The 16,249-nt window shown below is 47.9% G+C and overlaps 2 protein-coding genes across 2 annotated transcripts in view; both read right to left on the bottom strand.

Annotated features, from left to right (window-relative positions):
- Nucleotides 1–7,036: 7,036 nt before the first annotated feature.
- On the bottom strand, nucleotides 7,037–7,684 carry LOC138364460 (uncharacterized). The gene has a single exon (XM_069324097.1). It carries the CDS (start codon nucleotides 7,682–7,684, stop codon nucleotides 7,037–7,039), a length of 648 nt encoding a protein of 215 aa, XP_069180198.1.
- A 683-nt stretch (nucleotides 7,685–8,367) lies between these two features.
- The window catches only part of LOC138364459 (mucin-12-like), a 44,083-nt gene continuing 36,201 nt past the window's right edge, over nucleotides 8,368–16,249 (bottom strand). Inside the window, exons 24-31 of the mRNA XM_069324096.1 lie at nucleotides 15,456–15,941; nucleotides 14,241–14,456; nucleotides 13,347–13,778; nucleotides 12,753–12,995; nucleotides 11,235–11,666; nucleotides 10,641–10,883; nucleotides 9,150–9,581; nucleotides 8,368–8,798 (exon numbers count right to left, since the gene is read on the bottom strand). Coding sequence (XP_069180197.1) covers nucleotides 8,368–8,798; nucleotides 9,150–9,581; nucleotides 10,641–10,883; nucleotides 11,235–11,666; nucleotides 12,753–12,995; nucleotides 13,347–13,778; nucleotides 14,241–14,456; nucleotides 15,456–15,941 — 2,915 coding nt within the window. The remainder of the gene's footprint in view (nucleotides 8,799–9,149; nucleotides 9,582–10,640; nucleotides 10,884–11,234; nucleotides 11,667–12,752; nucleotides 12,996–13,346; nucleotides 13,779–14,240; nucleotides 14,457–15,455; nucleotides 15,942–16,249) is intronic.

Here is a 16,249-nt window from a genome sequence, read left to right as displayed (position 1 = left end):
TGGCCAGTACTGGATAAGACTACCATGATATATTGATCACCAACAATTGCCCACAAACAAAATCATGGCACAGAACTAACTTAGATCTCAAGTGTTATGACTGCAAAGAAATCCTGAGCGTCACCAACTTTACCACACTATTATCTAATAACATTTAGAAAATAAATTCATTGAAGTCTTCCAAGAAAACAGCCTAAAGGAAGGGATATTATTTACCACACTATACCACACAGTATTAAAATCTTCAGCAACTACACCACTGAGGATTATATTAAACTGCAATGTAAAGTCAAATCGACAAAATGTCTCGCTTAACGTCTGCCTGCAACAAGGTCAAATTTTACACAGAGGCTGTTTGATGTGCACTTAAAGTTCGACATAGGGACATATATGCATATACAGCCACCATCAGTAAAACATTCCTTATGGCGAGCCACTCAGAAGATATATGAAATTGCACTGAATTCCTCTGGTTGAAGGTTTCTTGGGATCTTAATAGTCTAATAATTACCTACAAAGTTACCTCGGTAATGTTTGGAGCCATTTCGTCGCCGTTCTAACTGCAAGTCACGCCTGAACAAAAGCCGCGTCATAAATTACTAATGTCACAGCTCCCACTGAAGTACTTGAACCCCCCCCATAAAGTAGCTAAATTACTTAGTAAATCGACAACTATTAATATATATTATAATAAACAATAGTGTGACCCAGAATGTTTTTTTATTTTAAACGAAATAAAGATCAAACACAAGTTTTCAGGTACTCTCAAATTCTGGGTTAATCGAGCCCAATTACAAACTTATGGGAATGATTATGAAAATCTTCCACCAAAGAACATACAACACTTAGGCCTTTGGAATGACCCTGATAGCACCAACTTACTGCTTTGCAGGGGAAAACTGGTGCACACAGTTATTGACTTGGCTGTAAAACACCCTTTGCTTTCTCCCCCCAGAATCACTGGGTAAGCAGACTGCTTGTGATATATATATATATATATATATATATATATATATATATATATATATATATATATATATATATATATATATATATATATATATATATATATATATATATATATATATATATATATATATATATGTCGTACCTAGTAGCCAGAACGCACTTCTCAGCCTACTATGCAAGGCCCGATTTGCCTAATAAGCCAAGTTTTCATGAATTAATTGTTTTTCGACTACCTAACCTACCTAACCTAACCTAACCCAACTTTTTCGGCTACCTAACCAAACCTAACCTATAAAGATAGGTTAGGTTAGGTTAGGTAGGGTTGGTTAGGTTTGGTCATATATCTACGTTAATTTTAACTCCAATAAAAAAAAATTGACTTCATACATAATGAAATGGGTAGCTTTATCATTTCATAAGAAAAAAATTAGAAAAAATATATTAATTCAGGAAAACTTGGCTTATTAGGCAAATCGGGCCTTGCATAGTAGGCCAAAAAGTGAGTTCTGGCTACTAGGTACGACATATATATATATATATATATATATATATATATATATATATATATATATATATATATATATATATATATATATATATGTATATATATATATATATATATATATATATATATATATATATGTATATATATATATATATATATATATATATATATATATATATATATATATATATATATATATATATATATATATATATATATATATATATATATATATATATATATATATATATATATATATACATGAGCATTACACACATCACGGTCTGGTTCTTGATAACACACCTCATTAAGACAGCAGTACTAACTTCAACTTGGGCGCCAGACTGTTAAAACCATAATTAAATTTTGTGTTGTGTGCATGAGGTGTGATGCTGAGGTGTGTCCTCACCCAGGACCTCCACGAGAACCAGTAGTAAACCTTTGTCCCTTTGAGACTACTGTTGTGGACTTCACAAGTGCCATTACCCTGACCAACACTAAAGATTAAATCCCAATTAAGGCATTCATCTGCCTGTTCACATGTGCAACCACTCGAGTTCACCTGGAAGTGCCTCCCAATATGAGTGCAGAATCCTTCATCCAGCCTTTCCTGTATACTGCACGCAGAACCTGTCACAGGTTGACTTCGGACAACGGGTCCAACTTGGTGGCTGGTGAGGCATGCCTGAGAGAGATCTGGGACCCATCCAGCAGTTCCTGCTGTTCTCAGAGACAGTGCTGCTGGAAGTTCATACTACCTAGAGCACCGTGGCACGGAGAGTTCTACGATAAGATGATGGGGACAGTGAAAACCGCATCAATAATGGACCACTGACTTATTTTGGATGATTACTCACAACATGAACTTCTCAGTCCATCTCACCTAATGTATGTGGGACCTCTGACACGTGTACCATCCTTAGTAGATGAGGAACCCAGAGATCCTTCTTACGTTAGTGAGAGTAACATTATCAGTCAGTTTACTAACCACTGACACAAGAAGATAAATTCGTTGTGTCAGAAAACTAATTTTACTAACAATATTAATTTCTAGTGAGTGAACGTCCAGAAGTTTCCTAGAAAGCGCAGGAGGGAGATTGCATTAGTAACCACCTGTACGTAGTGACTATTATTCTGTCTAACTGTCAATACTTCCAGTCTGCAATCTCTTCAGTTGCAAATTGCTATATTAGATTGGATTCAGTCAAAATCTAGATAGAACTCAGTAACTTTCTCCTTTGCAGTAAAAGAAAATACAACCTCGTCTGGGTTGTATTTAAATGTTTCTACTTTTATTTTCGAGCTCCGGAAAATTTGTGATTCAGCTATCTTGAGGTTAGTTTATATTGAGGTAATTTTGGGGCTTTAGTGTCTCCGCGGCTCGGTCCTCGACCAGGCCTCCACCCCCAGGAAGCAGCCCGTGACAGCTGGCTAACACCCAGGTACCTATTTTACTGCTAGGTAACAGGGGCATAGGTTGAAAGAAACTCTGCTCATTGTTTCTCGTTCGCGCCCGGGATCGAACCTGGGACCACAGGATCACAAGTCCAGTGTGCTGTCCGCTCGGCCGACCGGCTCCTAGGTTACAAGACATGCTAGGTTACAAGACATGTTTAATAACATAACAGAGTAAGCCTCTTGCATCTATTTGGTAAATAACTTTCAAATCTATCTAATCTTCAAATCTAGGCCATAGATAGTAGGTTGTAGCAATTGTTACGTTGTGACCTTTTGGCAGATCTTCTTTGAGGACGTGAGAGACGTGTTTCGGGAGGCGAGAGTGTAGTGAGGCAGTAGCCCCGAGGGTCACACTGTGTGTCTCACCAACACGCGTCGTCCGCTCCCGTCTTTCTCATTGTTTATGTGGAAGTCTTCTAGACAGATAAGCTCACATATTATTTCACTTAACAACAAGTAGATTTGCTTACTAACCAATAATAATTAATTGTTATTAATCCATGATTTACTTTTGATATATTATTATTGAATAAACCTTCCATATGATGTGTACAGAGTAACACCCAGCAGAAAATGAAATTAACCATACAGTCCAATCATTTAAATGAATCTAAATTAGCAAATTGCCTGCTGGGAAAGTCCCCACACTGTGATGAACGTTTGAGAGAAGGGAAGAGTGCCTGAGAGAAGGGAAGAGTGCCGATTAAGGCTAGCCTAGTGGCAGTAGGAAACGAAGCCGGAAAAAGTGTACCCTCGTGGTGATGAGGTGCAGGGCCGCGTCGGCGACTCTGAGGTTCGTACACACTGTACGATCAGGGAATACCTCAAAACGTTGAACATGAGGATTGAGGCTCTAGAAAAATTTGCTATGGCAAACAGATGGGGTGTTGTGGGGGAGTGTTGTGAAGAGTGTTGTGGGGGAGTGTTGCGGGGGAGTGTTGTGGGGAGTGTTGTGGGGAGTGTTGTGAAGAGTGTTGTGGGGGAGTGTTGTGGGGGAGTGTTGTGGGAAGTGTTGTGGGGGAGTGTTGTGGGGGAGTGTTTTGGGGAGTGTTGTGGGGAGTGTTGTGAAGAGTGTTGTGGGCGAGTGTTGTGGGGGAGTGTTGTGGGAAGTGTTGTGGGGGAGTGTTGTGGGGGAGTGTTGTGGGAAGTGTTGTGGGGGAGTGTTGTGGGGGAGTGTTGTGGGGGAGTGTTGTGGGGGAGTGTTGTGGGGGAGTGTTGTGGGGAGTGTTGTGGGGAGTGATGTGAAGAGTGTTGTGGGGGAGTGTTGTGGGGGAGTGTTGTGGGGGAGTGTTGTGGGGAGTGTTGTGGGGAGTGTTGTGAAGAGTGTTGTGGGGGAGTGTTGTGGGGGAGTGTTGTGGGAAGTGTTGTGGGGGAGTGTTGTGGGGGAGTGTTGTGGGGAGTGTTTTGGGGAGTGTTGTGGGGAGTGTTGTGAAGAGTGTTGTGGGCGAGTGTTGTGGGGGAGTGTTGTGGGAAGTGTTGTGGGGGAGTGTTGTGGGGGAGTGTTGTGGGAAGTGTTGTGGGGGAGTGTTGTGGGGGAGTGTTGTGGGAAGTGTTGTGGGGGAGTGTTGTGGGGGAGTGTTGTGGGGGAGTGTTGTGGGAAGTGTTGTGGGGGAGTGTTGTGGGGGAGTGTTGTGGGGGAGTGTTGTGGGAAGTGTTGTGGGGGAGTGTTGTGGGGGAGTGTTGTGGGAAGTGTTGTGGGAAGTGTTGTGGGGGAGTGTTGTGGGGGAGTGTTGTGGGGGAGTGTTGTGGGAAGTGTTGTGGGAAGTGTTGTGGGGGAGTGTTGTGGGGGAGTGTTGTGGGAAGTGTTGTGGGGGAGTGTTGTGGGGGAGTGTTGTGGGAGAGTGTTGTGGGAAGTGTTGTGGGGGAGTGTTGTGGGGGAGTGTTTTGGGGAGTGTTGTGGGGAGTGTTGTGAAGAGTGTTGTGGGCGAGTGTTGTGGGGGAGTGTTGTGGGAAGTGTTGTGGGGGAGTGTTGTGGGGGAGTGTTGTGGGAAGTGTTGTGGGGGAGTGTTGTGGGGGAGTGTTGTGGGGGAGTGTTGTGGGGGAGTGTTGTGGGGGAGTGTTGTGGGGAGTGTTGTGGGGAGTGATGTGAAGAGTGTTGTGGGGGAGTGTTGTGGGGGAGTGTTGTGGGGGAGTGTTGTGGGGAGTGTTGTGGGGAGTGTTGTGAAGAGTGTTGTGGGGGAGTGTTGTGGGGGAGTGTTGTGGGAAGTGTTGTGGGGGAGTGTTGTGGGGGAGTGTTGCGGGGGAGTGTTTTGGGGAGTGTTGTGGGGAGTGTTGTGAAGAGTGTTGTGGGCGAGTGTTGTGGGGGAGTGTTGTGGGAAGTGTTGTGGGGGAGTGTTGTGGGGGAGTGTTGTGGGAAGTGTTGTGGGGGAGTGTTGTGGGGGAGTGTTGTGGGAAGTGTTGTGGGGGAGTGTTGTGGGGGAGTGTTGTGGGGGAGTGTTGTGGGAAGTGTTGTGGGGGAGTGTTGTGGGGGAGTGTTGTGGGGGAGTGTTGTGGGAAGTGTTGTGGGGGAGTGTTGTGGGGGAGTGTTGTGGGAAGTGTTGTGGGAAGTGTTGTGGGGGAGTGTTGTGGGGGAGTGTTGTGGGGGAGTGTTGTGGGAAGTGTTGTGGGAAGTGTTGTGGGGGAGTGTTGTGGGGGAGTGTTGTGGGAAGTGTTGTGGGGGAGTGTTGTGGGGGAGTGTTGTGGGAGAGTGTTGTGGGAAGTGTTGTGGGGGAGTGTTGTGGGGGAGTGTTGTGGGGGAGTGTTGTGGGGGAGTGTTGTGGGGGAGTGTTGTGGGAAGTGTTGTGGGGGAGTGTTGTGGGGGAGTGTTGTGGGGGAGTGTTGTGGGGGAGTGTTGTGGGGGAGTGTTGTGGGAAGTGTTGAGGGAAGTGTTGTGGGGGAGTGTTGTGGGGAGTGTTGTGGGGGAGTGTTGTGGGGGAGTGTTGTGGGAAGTGTTGTGGGGGAGTGTTGAGGGAAGTGTTGTGGGGGAGTGTTGTGGGGAGTGTTGTGGGAAGTGTTGTGGGGGAGTGTTGTGGGAAGTGTTGTGGGGGAGTGTTGTGGGGGAGTGTTGTGGGAAGTGTTGTGGGGGAGTGTTGTGGGGGAGATTGTGGGGAGTGTTGTGGGGAAGTGTTGTGGGGAAGTGTTGTGGGAAGTGTTGTGGGGAGTGTTGTGGGGAAGTGTTGTGGGAAGTGTTGTGGGGGAGTGTTGTGGGGGAGTGTTGTGGGGAGTGTTGTGGGAAGTGTTGTGGGGGAGTGTTGTGGGGGAGTGTTGTGGGAAGTGTTGTGGGGGAGTGTTGTGGGGGAGTGTTGTGGGAAGTGTTGTGGGGGAGTGTTGTGGGGGAGTGTTGTGGGAAGTGTTGTGGGGGAGTGTTGTGGGGGAGTGTTGTGGGGGAGTGTTGTGGGGGAGTGTTGTGGGGGAGTGTTGTGGGAAGTGTTGTGGGGGAGTGTTGTGGGGGAGTGTTGTGGGGGAGTGTTGTGGGAAGTGTTGTGGGGGAGTGTTGTGGGGGAGTGTTGTGGGAAGTGTTGTGGGGGAGTGTTGTGGGGGAGTGTTGTGGGAAGTGTTGTGGGGGAGTGTTGTGGGGGAGTGTTGCGGGGAGTGAAATGGAGGGGAAAGAAACTAAGGAAGAGGCTCAGGGAACTATGCACTAGTGATGGCAGTGTTTAACCCAATGTGGCGGAAAAAGTTGCAAAAAAAAGGTTAAGGGAGAAGTTTTACAAAATTAGAAGTTGAAGACATAGAAGAGAATAGAGTTACCTTTGATTGTTGTTGTTGCACAAGTGTGGAGTAAGAAGCAATGTTCAAATGTTGAGAGTCTGACCACAGGGCCAATGCTTCTCGGTGAGTACTCAGACACCGGCAAATTTCAGAGTAAGAAAACTCGTAATGGAAGAAAAGAGAGAATAATTAATACATCTACTATACATTCCTCCCATAGTGGTGTTAATTCTTTCTTTGGTAATGCAAAACATTCTTCAAAGACATCCTACTTTGTAATATTAGATCATAAGGTCCTAATATTATGCACTCTTATTCTTTTATATGCATTGTTCATTTCTTCCCAACTTTTGAAGGGAGAGAATTAATTCATTAGCTTGTGATTCATTAATATATTATATCACATACGACTTGTTAATGGTCTAGAATAATCCGAAAAGTCATCGTTTCTGGTGCCTGGTGTATCATGTTAGGAGTTCTTGTGGGGTCAATCGCATCAAGAGTACCAGAGGTGCTAGAAGTATCACGAGTGCCAGAGGTGCTAGAAGTATCACGAGTGCCAGAGGTGCTAGAAGTATCACGAGTGCCGGAGGTGCTAGAAGTATCACGAGTGCCAGAGGTGCTAGAAGTATCACGAGTGCCAGAGGTGCTAGAAGTATCACGAGTGCCAGAGGTGCAAGAAGTATCACGAGTGCCGGAGGTGCTAGAAGTATCACGAGTGCCAGAGGTGCTAGAAGTATCACGAGTGCCAGAGGTGCTAGAAGTATCACGAGTGCCAGAGGTGCTAGAAGTATCACGAGTGCCAGAGGTGCTAGAAGTATCACGAGTGCCAGAGGTGCTAGAAGTATCACGAGTGCCAGAGGTGCTAGAAGTATCACGAGTGCCAGAGGTGCTAGAACTATCACGAGTGCCGGAGGTGCTAGAAGTATCACGAGTGCCAGAGGTGCTAGAAGTATCACGAGTGCCAGAGGTGCTAAGAGCATCAGGAGTGTCTGGTGCTAGGAGTATCAGGAGGGCCTGTGGTGCTAGGAGTATCAGAAGTGCCTGTGATGCTAGGAGCATCAGGAGTGCCTGTGGTGCTAGGAGCATCAGGAGTGCCTGTGGTGCTAGGAGTATCAGTAGTGTCTTTGGTGCTAGGAGTATCAGTAGTGCCTGTGGTGCTAGGAGTATCAGTAGTGCCTGTGGTGCTAGGAGTATCAGGAGTGATAGTGGTGCTAGGAGTATCAGGAGTGACTGTGGTGCTAGGAGTATCAGTAGTGCCTGTGGTGCTAGGAGTATCAGAAGTGCCTGTGATGCTAGGAGCATCAGGAGTGCCTGTGGTGCTAGGAGCATCAGGAGTGCCTGTGATGCTAGGAGTATAAGGAGAGCCTGTGGTGCTAGGAGTATCAGTAGTGCCTGTGATGCTAGGAGTATCAGGAGTGCCTGTGGTGCTAGGAGTATCATTAGTGCCTGTGGTGCTAGCAGTATCACGAGTGCCTGTGATGCTAGGAGTAACGTTAGTGCCTCTGGTGCTAAGAGTGTCCTTAGTGCCTGTGGTGCTAGGAGTACCACTAGTGCTTGTGGTGCTTGAAGCATCATTAGTGTCTGTGGAGCTAGGAGTATAAGTAACGCCTGTGGTGCTAGGATTGTCTGTAGTGCTGTGGTGCTAGGAATATCAGTAGTGCCTGTGGTGCTATGAGTATCAGTAGTGCCTGTGGTGCTATGAGTATCAGTAGTGCCTGTGGTGCTAGGAGTATCAGTAGTGCCTATGAGTTAGGAGTATCATTAGTGCCTGTGGTGCTAGGAGTATAATTAGTGCTTGTGGTGCTAGGAGTATCAGTAGTGTCTGTGGTGCTAGGAGTATCAGGAGTGCCTGTGGTGCTAGGAGTATCATTAGTGCCTGTGGTGATAGGAGTATCATTAGTGCCTGTGGTGCTAAAAGTATCATTAGTACTTGTGGTGCTATGAGTAACAGGAGTGCCTGTGATGCTAGGAGAATCAGGAGTGCCTGTGGTGCTAGGAGTATCAGGAGAGCCTGTGGTGCTAGGAGTACCAGGAGTGCCTGTGATGCTAGGAGTATCGTTAGTGCCTGTGGTGCTTGGAGTATCATTAGTGCCTGTAGTGCTAGGAGTATCATTAGTGCCTGTGGTGCTAGGAGTAACAGGAGTGTCTGTGGTGCTAGGAGCATCATTAGTGCCTGTAGTGCTAGGAGTATCATTAGTGCCTGTGGTGCTAGGAGTATCAGAAGTGCCTGTGGTGCTAGGAGAATCAGGAGTGCCTGTGGTACTAGGAGTATCAGGAGAGCCTGTGGTGCTAGGAGTTCCAGGAGTGCCTTTGGTGCTAGGAATATCAGGATTGCCTGTGGTGCCAGGTGAATCAGTAGTGCCTGTGGTGCTAGGAGAATCAGGAGTGACTGTGGTGCTAGGAGTATCAGGAGAGCCTGTGGTGCTAGGAGTATCAGTAGTGTCTGTGGTGCTAGGAGCATCATTAGTGCCTGTAGTGCTAGGAGTATCATTAGTGCCTGTGGTGCTAGGAGTATCAGAAGTGCCTGTGGTGCTAGGAGAATCAGGAGTGCCTGTGGTACTAGGAGTATCAGGAGAGCCTGTGGTGCTAGGAGTTCCAGGAGTGCCTTTGGTGCTAGGAATATCAGGATTGCCTGAGGTGCCAGGTGAATCAGTAGTGCCTGTGGTGCTAGGAGAATCAGGAGTGACTGTGGTGCTAGGAGTATCAGGAGAGCCTGTGGTGCTAGGAGTATCAGGAGAGCCTGTGGTGCTAGGAGTATCAGGAGAGCCTGTGGTGCTAGGAGTAGCAGTAGTACCTGTGGAGCTAGGAGTATCATTAGTGTCTGTGGTGCTAGGAGTATCATTAGAACCTGTGGTGCTAGGAGTATCAGGAGTGCCTGTTATGCTAGGAGAATCAGAAGTGCCTGTGGTGCTAGGAGTATCAGGAGTGCCTGTTATGCTAGGAGAATCAGGAGTGCCTGTGGTGCTAGGAGTATCAGGAGTGCCTGTGATGCTAGGAGAATCAGGAGTGCCTGTGGTGCTGGAGTATCATTAGTGCCTGTGGTGTTAGGAGTACCACTAGCGCTTGTGGTGCTAAGAGTATCAGGAGTGCCTGTGGTGCTAGAAGCATCATTAGTGCCTGTGGTGCTAGAAGTATAAGTAGTGCTTGTGGTGCTAGGAGTATCAGTAGTGCCTGTGGTGCTAGGAGTATCATTAGTGTCTGTGGTGCTAGGAGTATAAGTAATGCCTGTGGTGCTAGGAGTATCTGTAGTGCTGTGGTGCTAGGAATATCAGTAGTTCCTGTGGTGCTATGAGTATCAGTAGTGCCTGTGGTGCTAGGAGTATCAGTAGTGCCTGTGGTGCTAGGAGTATCAGGAGTGACTGTGTTGCTAGGAGTATCATTAGTGCCTTGCCTATTCTGCTCGGAGTATCATTAGTGCCTGTGGTGCTAGGAGTATCATTAGTGCCTGTGGTGCTAGGAGTATCAGGAGTGACTGTGTTGCTAGGAGTATCATTAGTGCCTTGCCTATTCTGCTCGGAGTATCATTAGTGCCTGTGGTGCTAGGAGTATCATTAGTGCCTGTGGTGCTAGCAGTATCACGAGTGCCTGTGATGCTAGGAGTAACGTTAGTGCCTGTGGTGCTAGGAGTGTCCTTAGTGCCTGTGGTGCTAGGAGTACCACTAGTGCTTGTGGTGCTTGAAGCATCATTAGTGTCTGTGGAGCTAGGAGTATAAGTAACGCCTGTGGTGCTAGGATTGTCTGTAGTGCTGTGGTGCTAGGAATATCAGTAGTGCCTGTGGTGCTATGAGTATCAGTAGTGCCTGTGGTGCTAGGAGTATCAGTAGTGCCTATGAGTTAGGAGTATCATTAGTGCCTGTGGTGCTAGGAGTATAATTAGTGCTTGTGGTGCTAGGAGCATCAGTAGTGTCTGTGGTGCTAGGAGTATCAGGAGTGCCTGTGGTGCTAGGAGTATCATTAGTGCCTGTGGTGATAGGAGTATCATTAGTGCCTGTGGTGCTAAAAGTATCATTAGTACTTGTGGTGCTATGAGTAACAGGAGTGCCTGTGATGCTAGGAGAATCAGGAGTGCCTGTGGTGCTAGGAGTATCAGGAGAGCCTGTGGTGCTAGGAGTACCAGGAGTGCCTGTGATGCTAGGAGTATCGTTAGTGCCTGTGGTGCTTGGAGTATCATTAGTGCCTGTAGTGCTAGGAGTATCATTAGTGCCTGTGGTGCTAGGAGTAACAGGAGTGTCTGTGGTGCTAGGAGCATCATTAGTGCCTGTAGTGCTAGGAGTATCATTAGTGCCTGTGGTGCTAGGAGTATCAGAAGTGCCTGTGGTGCTAGGAGAATCAGGAGTGCCTGTGGTACTAGGAGTATCAGGAGAGCCTGTGGTGCTAGGAGTTCCAGGAGTGCCTTTGGTGCTAGGAATATCAGGATTGCCTGTGGTGCCAGGTGAATCAGTAGTGCCTGTGGTGCTAGGAGAATCAGGAGTGACTGTGGTGCTAGGAGTATCAGGAGAGCCTGTGGTGCTAGGAGTATCAGTAGTGTCTGTGGTGCTAGGAGCATCATTAGTGCCTGTAGTGCTAGGAGTATCATTAGTGCCTGTGGTGCTAGGAGTATCAGAAGTGCCTGTGGTGCTAGGAGAATCAGGAGTGCCTGTGGTACTAGGAGTATCAGGAGAGCCTGTGGTGCTAGGAGTTCCAGGAGTGCCTTTGGTGCTAGGAATATCAGGATTGCCTGAGGTGCCAGGTGAATCAGTAGTGCCTGTGGTGCTAGGAGAATCAGGAGTGACTGTGGTGCTAGGAGTATCAGGAGAGCCTGTGGTGCTAGGAGTATCAGGAGAGCCTGTGGTGCTAGGAGTATCAGGAGAGCCTGTGGTGCTAGGAGTAGCAGTAGTACCTGTGGAGCTAGGAGTATCATTAGTGTCTGTGGTGCTAGGAGTATCATTAGAACCTGTGGTGCTAGGAGTATCAGGAGTGCCTGTTATGCTAGGAGAATCAGAAGTGCCTGTGGTGCTAGGAGTATCAGGAGTGCCTGTTATGCTAGGAGAATCAGGAGTGCCTGTGGTGCTAGGAGTATCAGGAGTGCCTGTGATGCTAGGAGAATCAGGAGTGCCTGTGGTGCTGGAGTATCATTAGTGCCTGTGGTGTTAGGAGTACCACTAGCGCTTGTGGTGCTAAGAGTATCAGGAGTGCCTGTGGTGCTAGAAGCATCATTAGTGCCTGTGGTGCTAGAAGTATAAGTAGTGCTTGTGGTGCTAGGAGTATCAGTAGTGCCTGTGGTGCTAGGAGTATCATTAGTGTCTGTGGTGCTAGGAGTATAAGTAATGCCTGTGGTGCTAGGAGTATCTGTAGTGCTGTGGTGCTAGGAATATCAGTAGTTCCTGTGGTGCTATGAGTATCAGTAGTGCCTGTGGTGCTAGGAGTATCAGTAGTGCCTGTGGTGCTAGGAGTATCAGTAGTGTCTGTGGTGCTAGGAGCATCAGGAGTGCCTGTGTTGCTAGGAGTATCATTAGTGCCTTGCCTATTCTGCTCGGAGTATCATTAGTGCCTGTGGTGCTAGGAGTATCATTAGTGCCTGTGGTGCTAGGAGTATCAGGAGTGACTGTGTTGCTAGGAGTATCATTAGTGCCTTGCCTATTCTGCTCGGAGTATCATTAGTGCCTGTGGTGCTAGGAGTATCATTAGTGCCTGTGGTGCTAGCAGTATCACGAGTGCCTGTGATGCTAGGAGTAACGTTAGTGCCTGTGGTGCTAGGAGTGTCCTTAGTGCCTGTGGTGCTAGGAGTACCACTAGTGCTTGTGGTGCTTGAAGCATCATTAGTGTCTGTGGAGCTAGGAGTATAAGTAACGCCTGTGGTGCTAGGATTGTCTGTAGTGCTGTGGTGCTAGGAATATCAGTAGTGCCTGTGGTGCTATGAGTATCAGTAGTGCCTGTGGTGCTAGGAGTATCAGTAGTGCCTATGAGTTAGGAGTATCATTAGTGCCTGTGGTGCTAGGAGTATAATTAGTGCTTGTGGTGCTAGGAGTATCAGTAGTGTCTGTGGTGCTAGGAGTATCAGGAGTGCCTGTGGTGCTAGGAGTATCATTAGTGCCTGTGGTGATAGGAGTATCATTAGTGCCTGTGGTGCTAAAAGTATCATTAGTACTTGTGGTGCTATGAGTAACAGGAGTGCCTGTGATGCTAGGAGAATCAGGAGTGCCTGTGGTGCTAGGAGTATCAGGAGAGCCTGTGGTGCTAGGAGTACCAGGAGTGCCTGTGATGCTAGGAGTATCGTTAGTGCCTGTGGTGCTTGGAGTATCATTAGTGCCTGTAGTGCTAGGAGTATCATTAGTGCCTGTGGTGCTAGGAGTAACAGGAGTGTCTGTGGTGCTAGGAGCATCATTAGTGCCTGTAGTGCTAGGAGTATCATTAGTGCCTGTGGTGCTAGGAGTATCAGAAGTGCCTGTGGTGCTAGGAGAATCAGGAGTGCCTGTGGTACTAGGAGTATCAGGAGAGCCTGTGGTGCTAGGAGTTCCAGGAGTGCCTTTGGTGCTAGGAATATCAGGATTGCCTGTGGTGCCAGGTGAATCAGTAGTGCCTGTGGTGCTAGGAGAATCAGGAGTGACTGTGGTGCTAGGAGTATCAGGAGAGCCTGTGGTGCTAGGAGTATCAGTAGTGTCTGTGGTGCTAGGAGCATCATTAGTGCCTGTAGTGCTAGGAGTATCATTAGTGCCTGTGGTGCTAGGAGTATCAGAAGTGCCTGTGGTGCTAGGAGAATCAGGAGTGCCTGTGGTACTAGGAGTATCAGGAGAGCCTGTGGTGCTAGGAGTTCCAGGAGTGCCTTTGGTGCTAGGAATATCAGGATTGCCTGAGGTGCCAGGTGAATCAGTAGTGCCTGTGGTGCTAGGAGAATTAGGAGTGACTGTGGTGCTAGGAGTATCAGGAGAGCCTGTGGTGCTAGGAGTATCAGGAGAGCCTGTGGTGCTAGGAGTATCAGGAGAGCCTGTGGTGCTAGGAGTAGCAGTAGTACCTGTGGAGCTAGGAGTATCATTAGTGTCTGTGGTGCTAGGAGTATCATTAGAACCTGTGGTGCTAGGAGTATCAGGAGTGCCTGTTATGCTAGGAGAATCAGAAGTGCCTGTGGTGCTAGGAGTATCAGGAGTGCCTGTTATGCTAGGAGAATCAGGAGTGCCTGTGGTGCTAGGAGTATCAGGAGTGCCTGTGATGCTAGGAGAATCAGGAGTGCCTGTGGTGCTGGAGTATCATTAGTGCCTGTGGTGTTAGGAGTACCACTAGCGCTTGTGGTGCTAAGAGTATCAGGAGTGCCTGTGGTGCTAGAAGCATCATTAGTGCCTGTGGTGCTAGAAGTATAAGTAGTGCTTGTGGTGCTAGGAGTATCAGTAGTGCCTGTGGTGCTAGGAGTATCATTAGTGTCTGTGGTGCTAGGAGTATAAGTAATGCCTGTGGTGCTAGGAGTATCTGTAGTGCTGTGGTGCTAGGAATATCAGTAGTTCCTGTGGTGCTATGAGTATCAGTAGTGCCTGTGGTGCTAGGAGTATCAGTAGTGCCTGTGGTGCTAGGAGTATCAGTAGTGTCTGTGGTGCTAGGAGCATCAGGAGTGCCTGTGTTGCTAGGAGTATCATTAGTGCCTTGCCTATTCTGCTCGGAGTATCATTAGTGCCTGTGGTGCTAGGAGTATCATTAGTGCCTGTGGTGCTAGGAGTATCAGGAGTGACTGTGTTGCTAGGAGTATCATTAGTGCCTGTTGTGCTAGGAGTATCAGAAGTGACTGGGGTGCTAGGAGTATCAGTAGTGCCTCTAGTGCTAGGAGGATCAGGAGTGCCTGTGGTGCTAGAAGTACCATTAGTGCCTGTGGTGCCAGGAGTATCATTAGTGCCTGTGATGCTAGGAGTATCAGGAGTGCCTGTGGTGCTAGAAGTGTCAGTAGTGCCTGTGGTGCTATAAGTATCAGTAGTGCCTGTGGTGGTAGGAGTATCAGTAGTGCCTGTGGTGCTAGGAGTATCAGTAGTGCTTGTGGATCTAGTAGTATTAGAAGTGATTGTGGTGCTAGGAGCATCATTAATGCCTGTGGAGCTAGGAGTATCGTTGGTGCCTGTGGTGCTCGGAGTACCAGGAGTGCCTTTGGGGCTAGGAGTATCAGGAGAGCCTGTGGTGCTAGGAGTACCAGGAGTGCCTTTGGTGCTAGGGGTATCAGGATTTCCTGTGGTGCTAGGTGAATCAGTAGTGATTGTAGTGCTTGGAGAATCAGGAGTGACTGTGGTGCTAGGAGTATCAGTAGTGCCTGTGGTGCTAGGAGTATCATTAGTTCCTGTGGTGCTAGGAGTATCAGGAGTGCCTGTGGTGCTAGGAGCATCATTAGTGCCTGTGGTGCTAGAAGTATCATTAGTGCCTGTGGTGCTCGGAGTGTCAGTAGTGCCTGTGGTGCTAGGAGAATCAGGAGTGCCTTTGGTGCTAGGAGTATCGTTAGTGCCTGTGGTGCTTGGAGTATCATTAGTTCCTGTGGTGCTTGGAGAATCAGGAGTGACTGTGGTGCTAGGAGTATCAGTAGTACCTGTGGTGCTAGGAGTATCAGTAGTACCTGAGGTGCTAGGCGTATCAGTAGTGCCTGTGGTGCTAGGAGTATCAGCAGTGTCTGTGGTGCTAGGAGCATCATTAGTGCCTGTAGTGCTAGGAGTATCATTAGTGCCTGTGGTGCTAGGAGTATCAGGAGTGCCTGTGGTGCTAGGAGTATCAGCAGTGTCTGTGGTGCTAGGAGCATCATTAGTGCCTGTAGTGCTAGGAGTATCATTAGTTCCTGTGGTGCTAGGAGTATCAGCAGTGTCTGTGGTGCTAGGAGCATCATTAGTGCCTGTAGTGCTAGGAGTATCATTAGTGCCTTTTGTGCTAGGAGTATCAGGAGTGCCTGTGGTGCAAGGAGTTCCAGGAGTGCCTTTGGTGCTAGGAATATCAGGATTGCCTGTGGTGCCAGGTGAATCAGTAGTGCCTGTGGTGCTAGGAATATCAGGATTGCCTGTGGTGCTAGGAGTATCAGTAGCACCTGTGGTGCTAGGAGTATCATTAGTTCGTGTGGTGCTAGGAGTATCAGGAGTGCCTGTGGTGCTAGGAGTATCATTAGTGCCTGTGGTGATAGGAGTATCATTAGAACCTGTGGTGCTAGGAGTATCAGGAGTGCCTGTTATGCTAGGAGAATCAGGAGTGCCTGTGGTGCTAGGAGTATCAGGAGTGCCTGCGATGCTAGGAGAATGAGGAGTGCCTGTGGTGCTAGGAGTATCATTAGTTCCTGTGGTGCTAGGAGTATCAGTAGTGCCTCTGGTGCTAAGAGCATCAGGAGTGCCTGTGGTGCTGGAGTATCATTAGTGCCTGTGGTGCTAGGAGTATCATTAGTGCCTGTGGTGTTAGGAGTACCACTAGCGCTTGTGGTGCTAAGAGTATCAGGAGTGCCTGTGGTGCTAGAAGCATCATTAGTGCCTGTGGTGCTAGAAGTATAAGTAGTGCTTGTTGTGCTAGGAGTATCAGTAGTGCCTGTGGTGCTTGGAGTATCATTACTGTCTGTAGTGCTAGGAGTATAAGTAATGCCTGTGGTGCTAGGAGTATCTGTAGTGCTGTGGTGCTAGGAATATCAGTAGTTCCTGTGGTGCTATG

This window comes from Procambarus clarkii, chromosome 13, assembly GCF_040958095.1.
Source record: "Procambarus clarkii isolate CNS0578487 chromosome 13, FALCON_Pclarkii_2.0, whole genome shotgun sequence".
NCBI lineage: Eukaryota > Metazoa > Arthropoda > Malacostraca > Decapoda > Cambaridae > Procambarus > Procambarus clarkii.
Note: the sequence above shows the minus strand (reverse complement) of the source record. Positions and strands in the feature narration are given on the sequence as shown.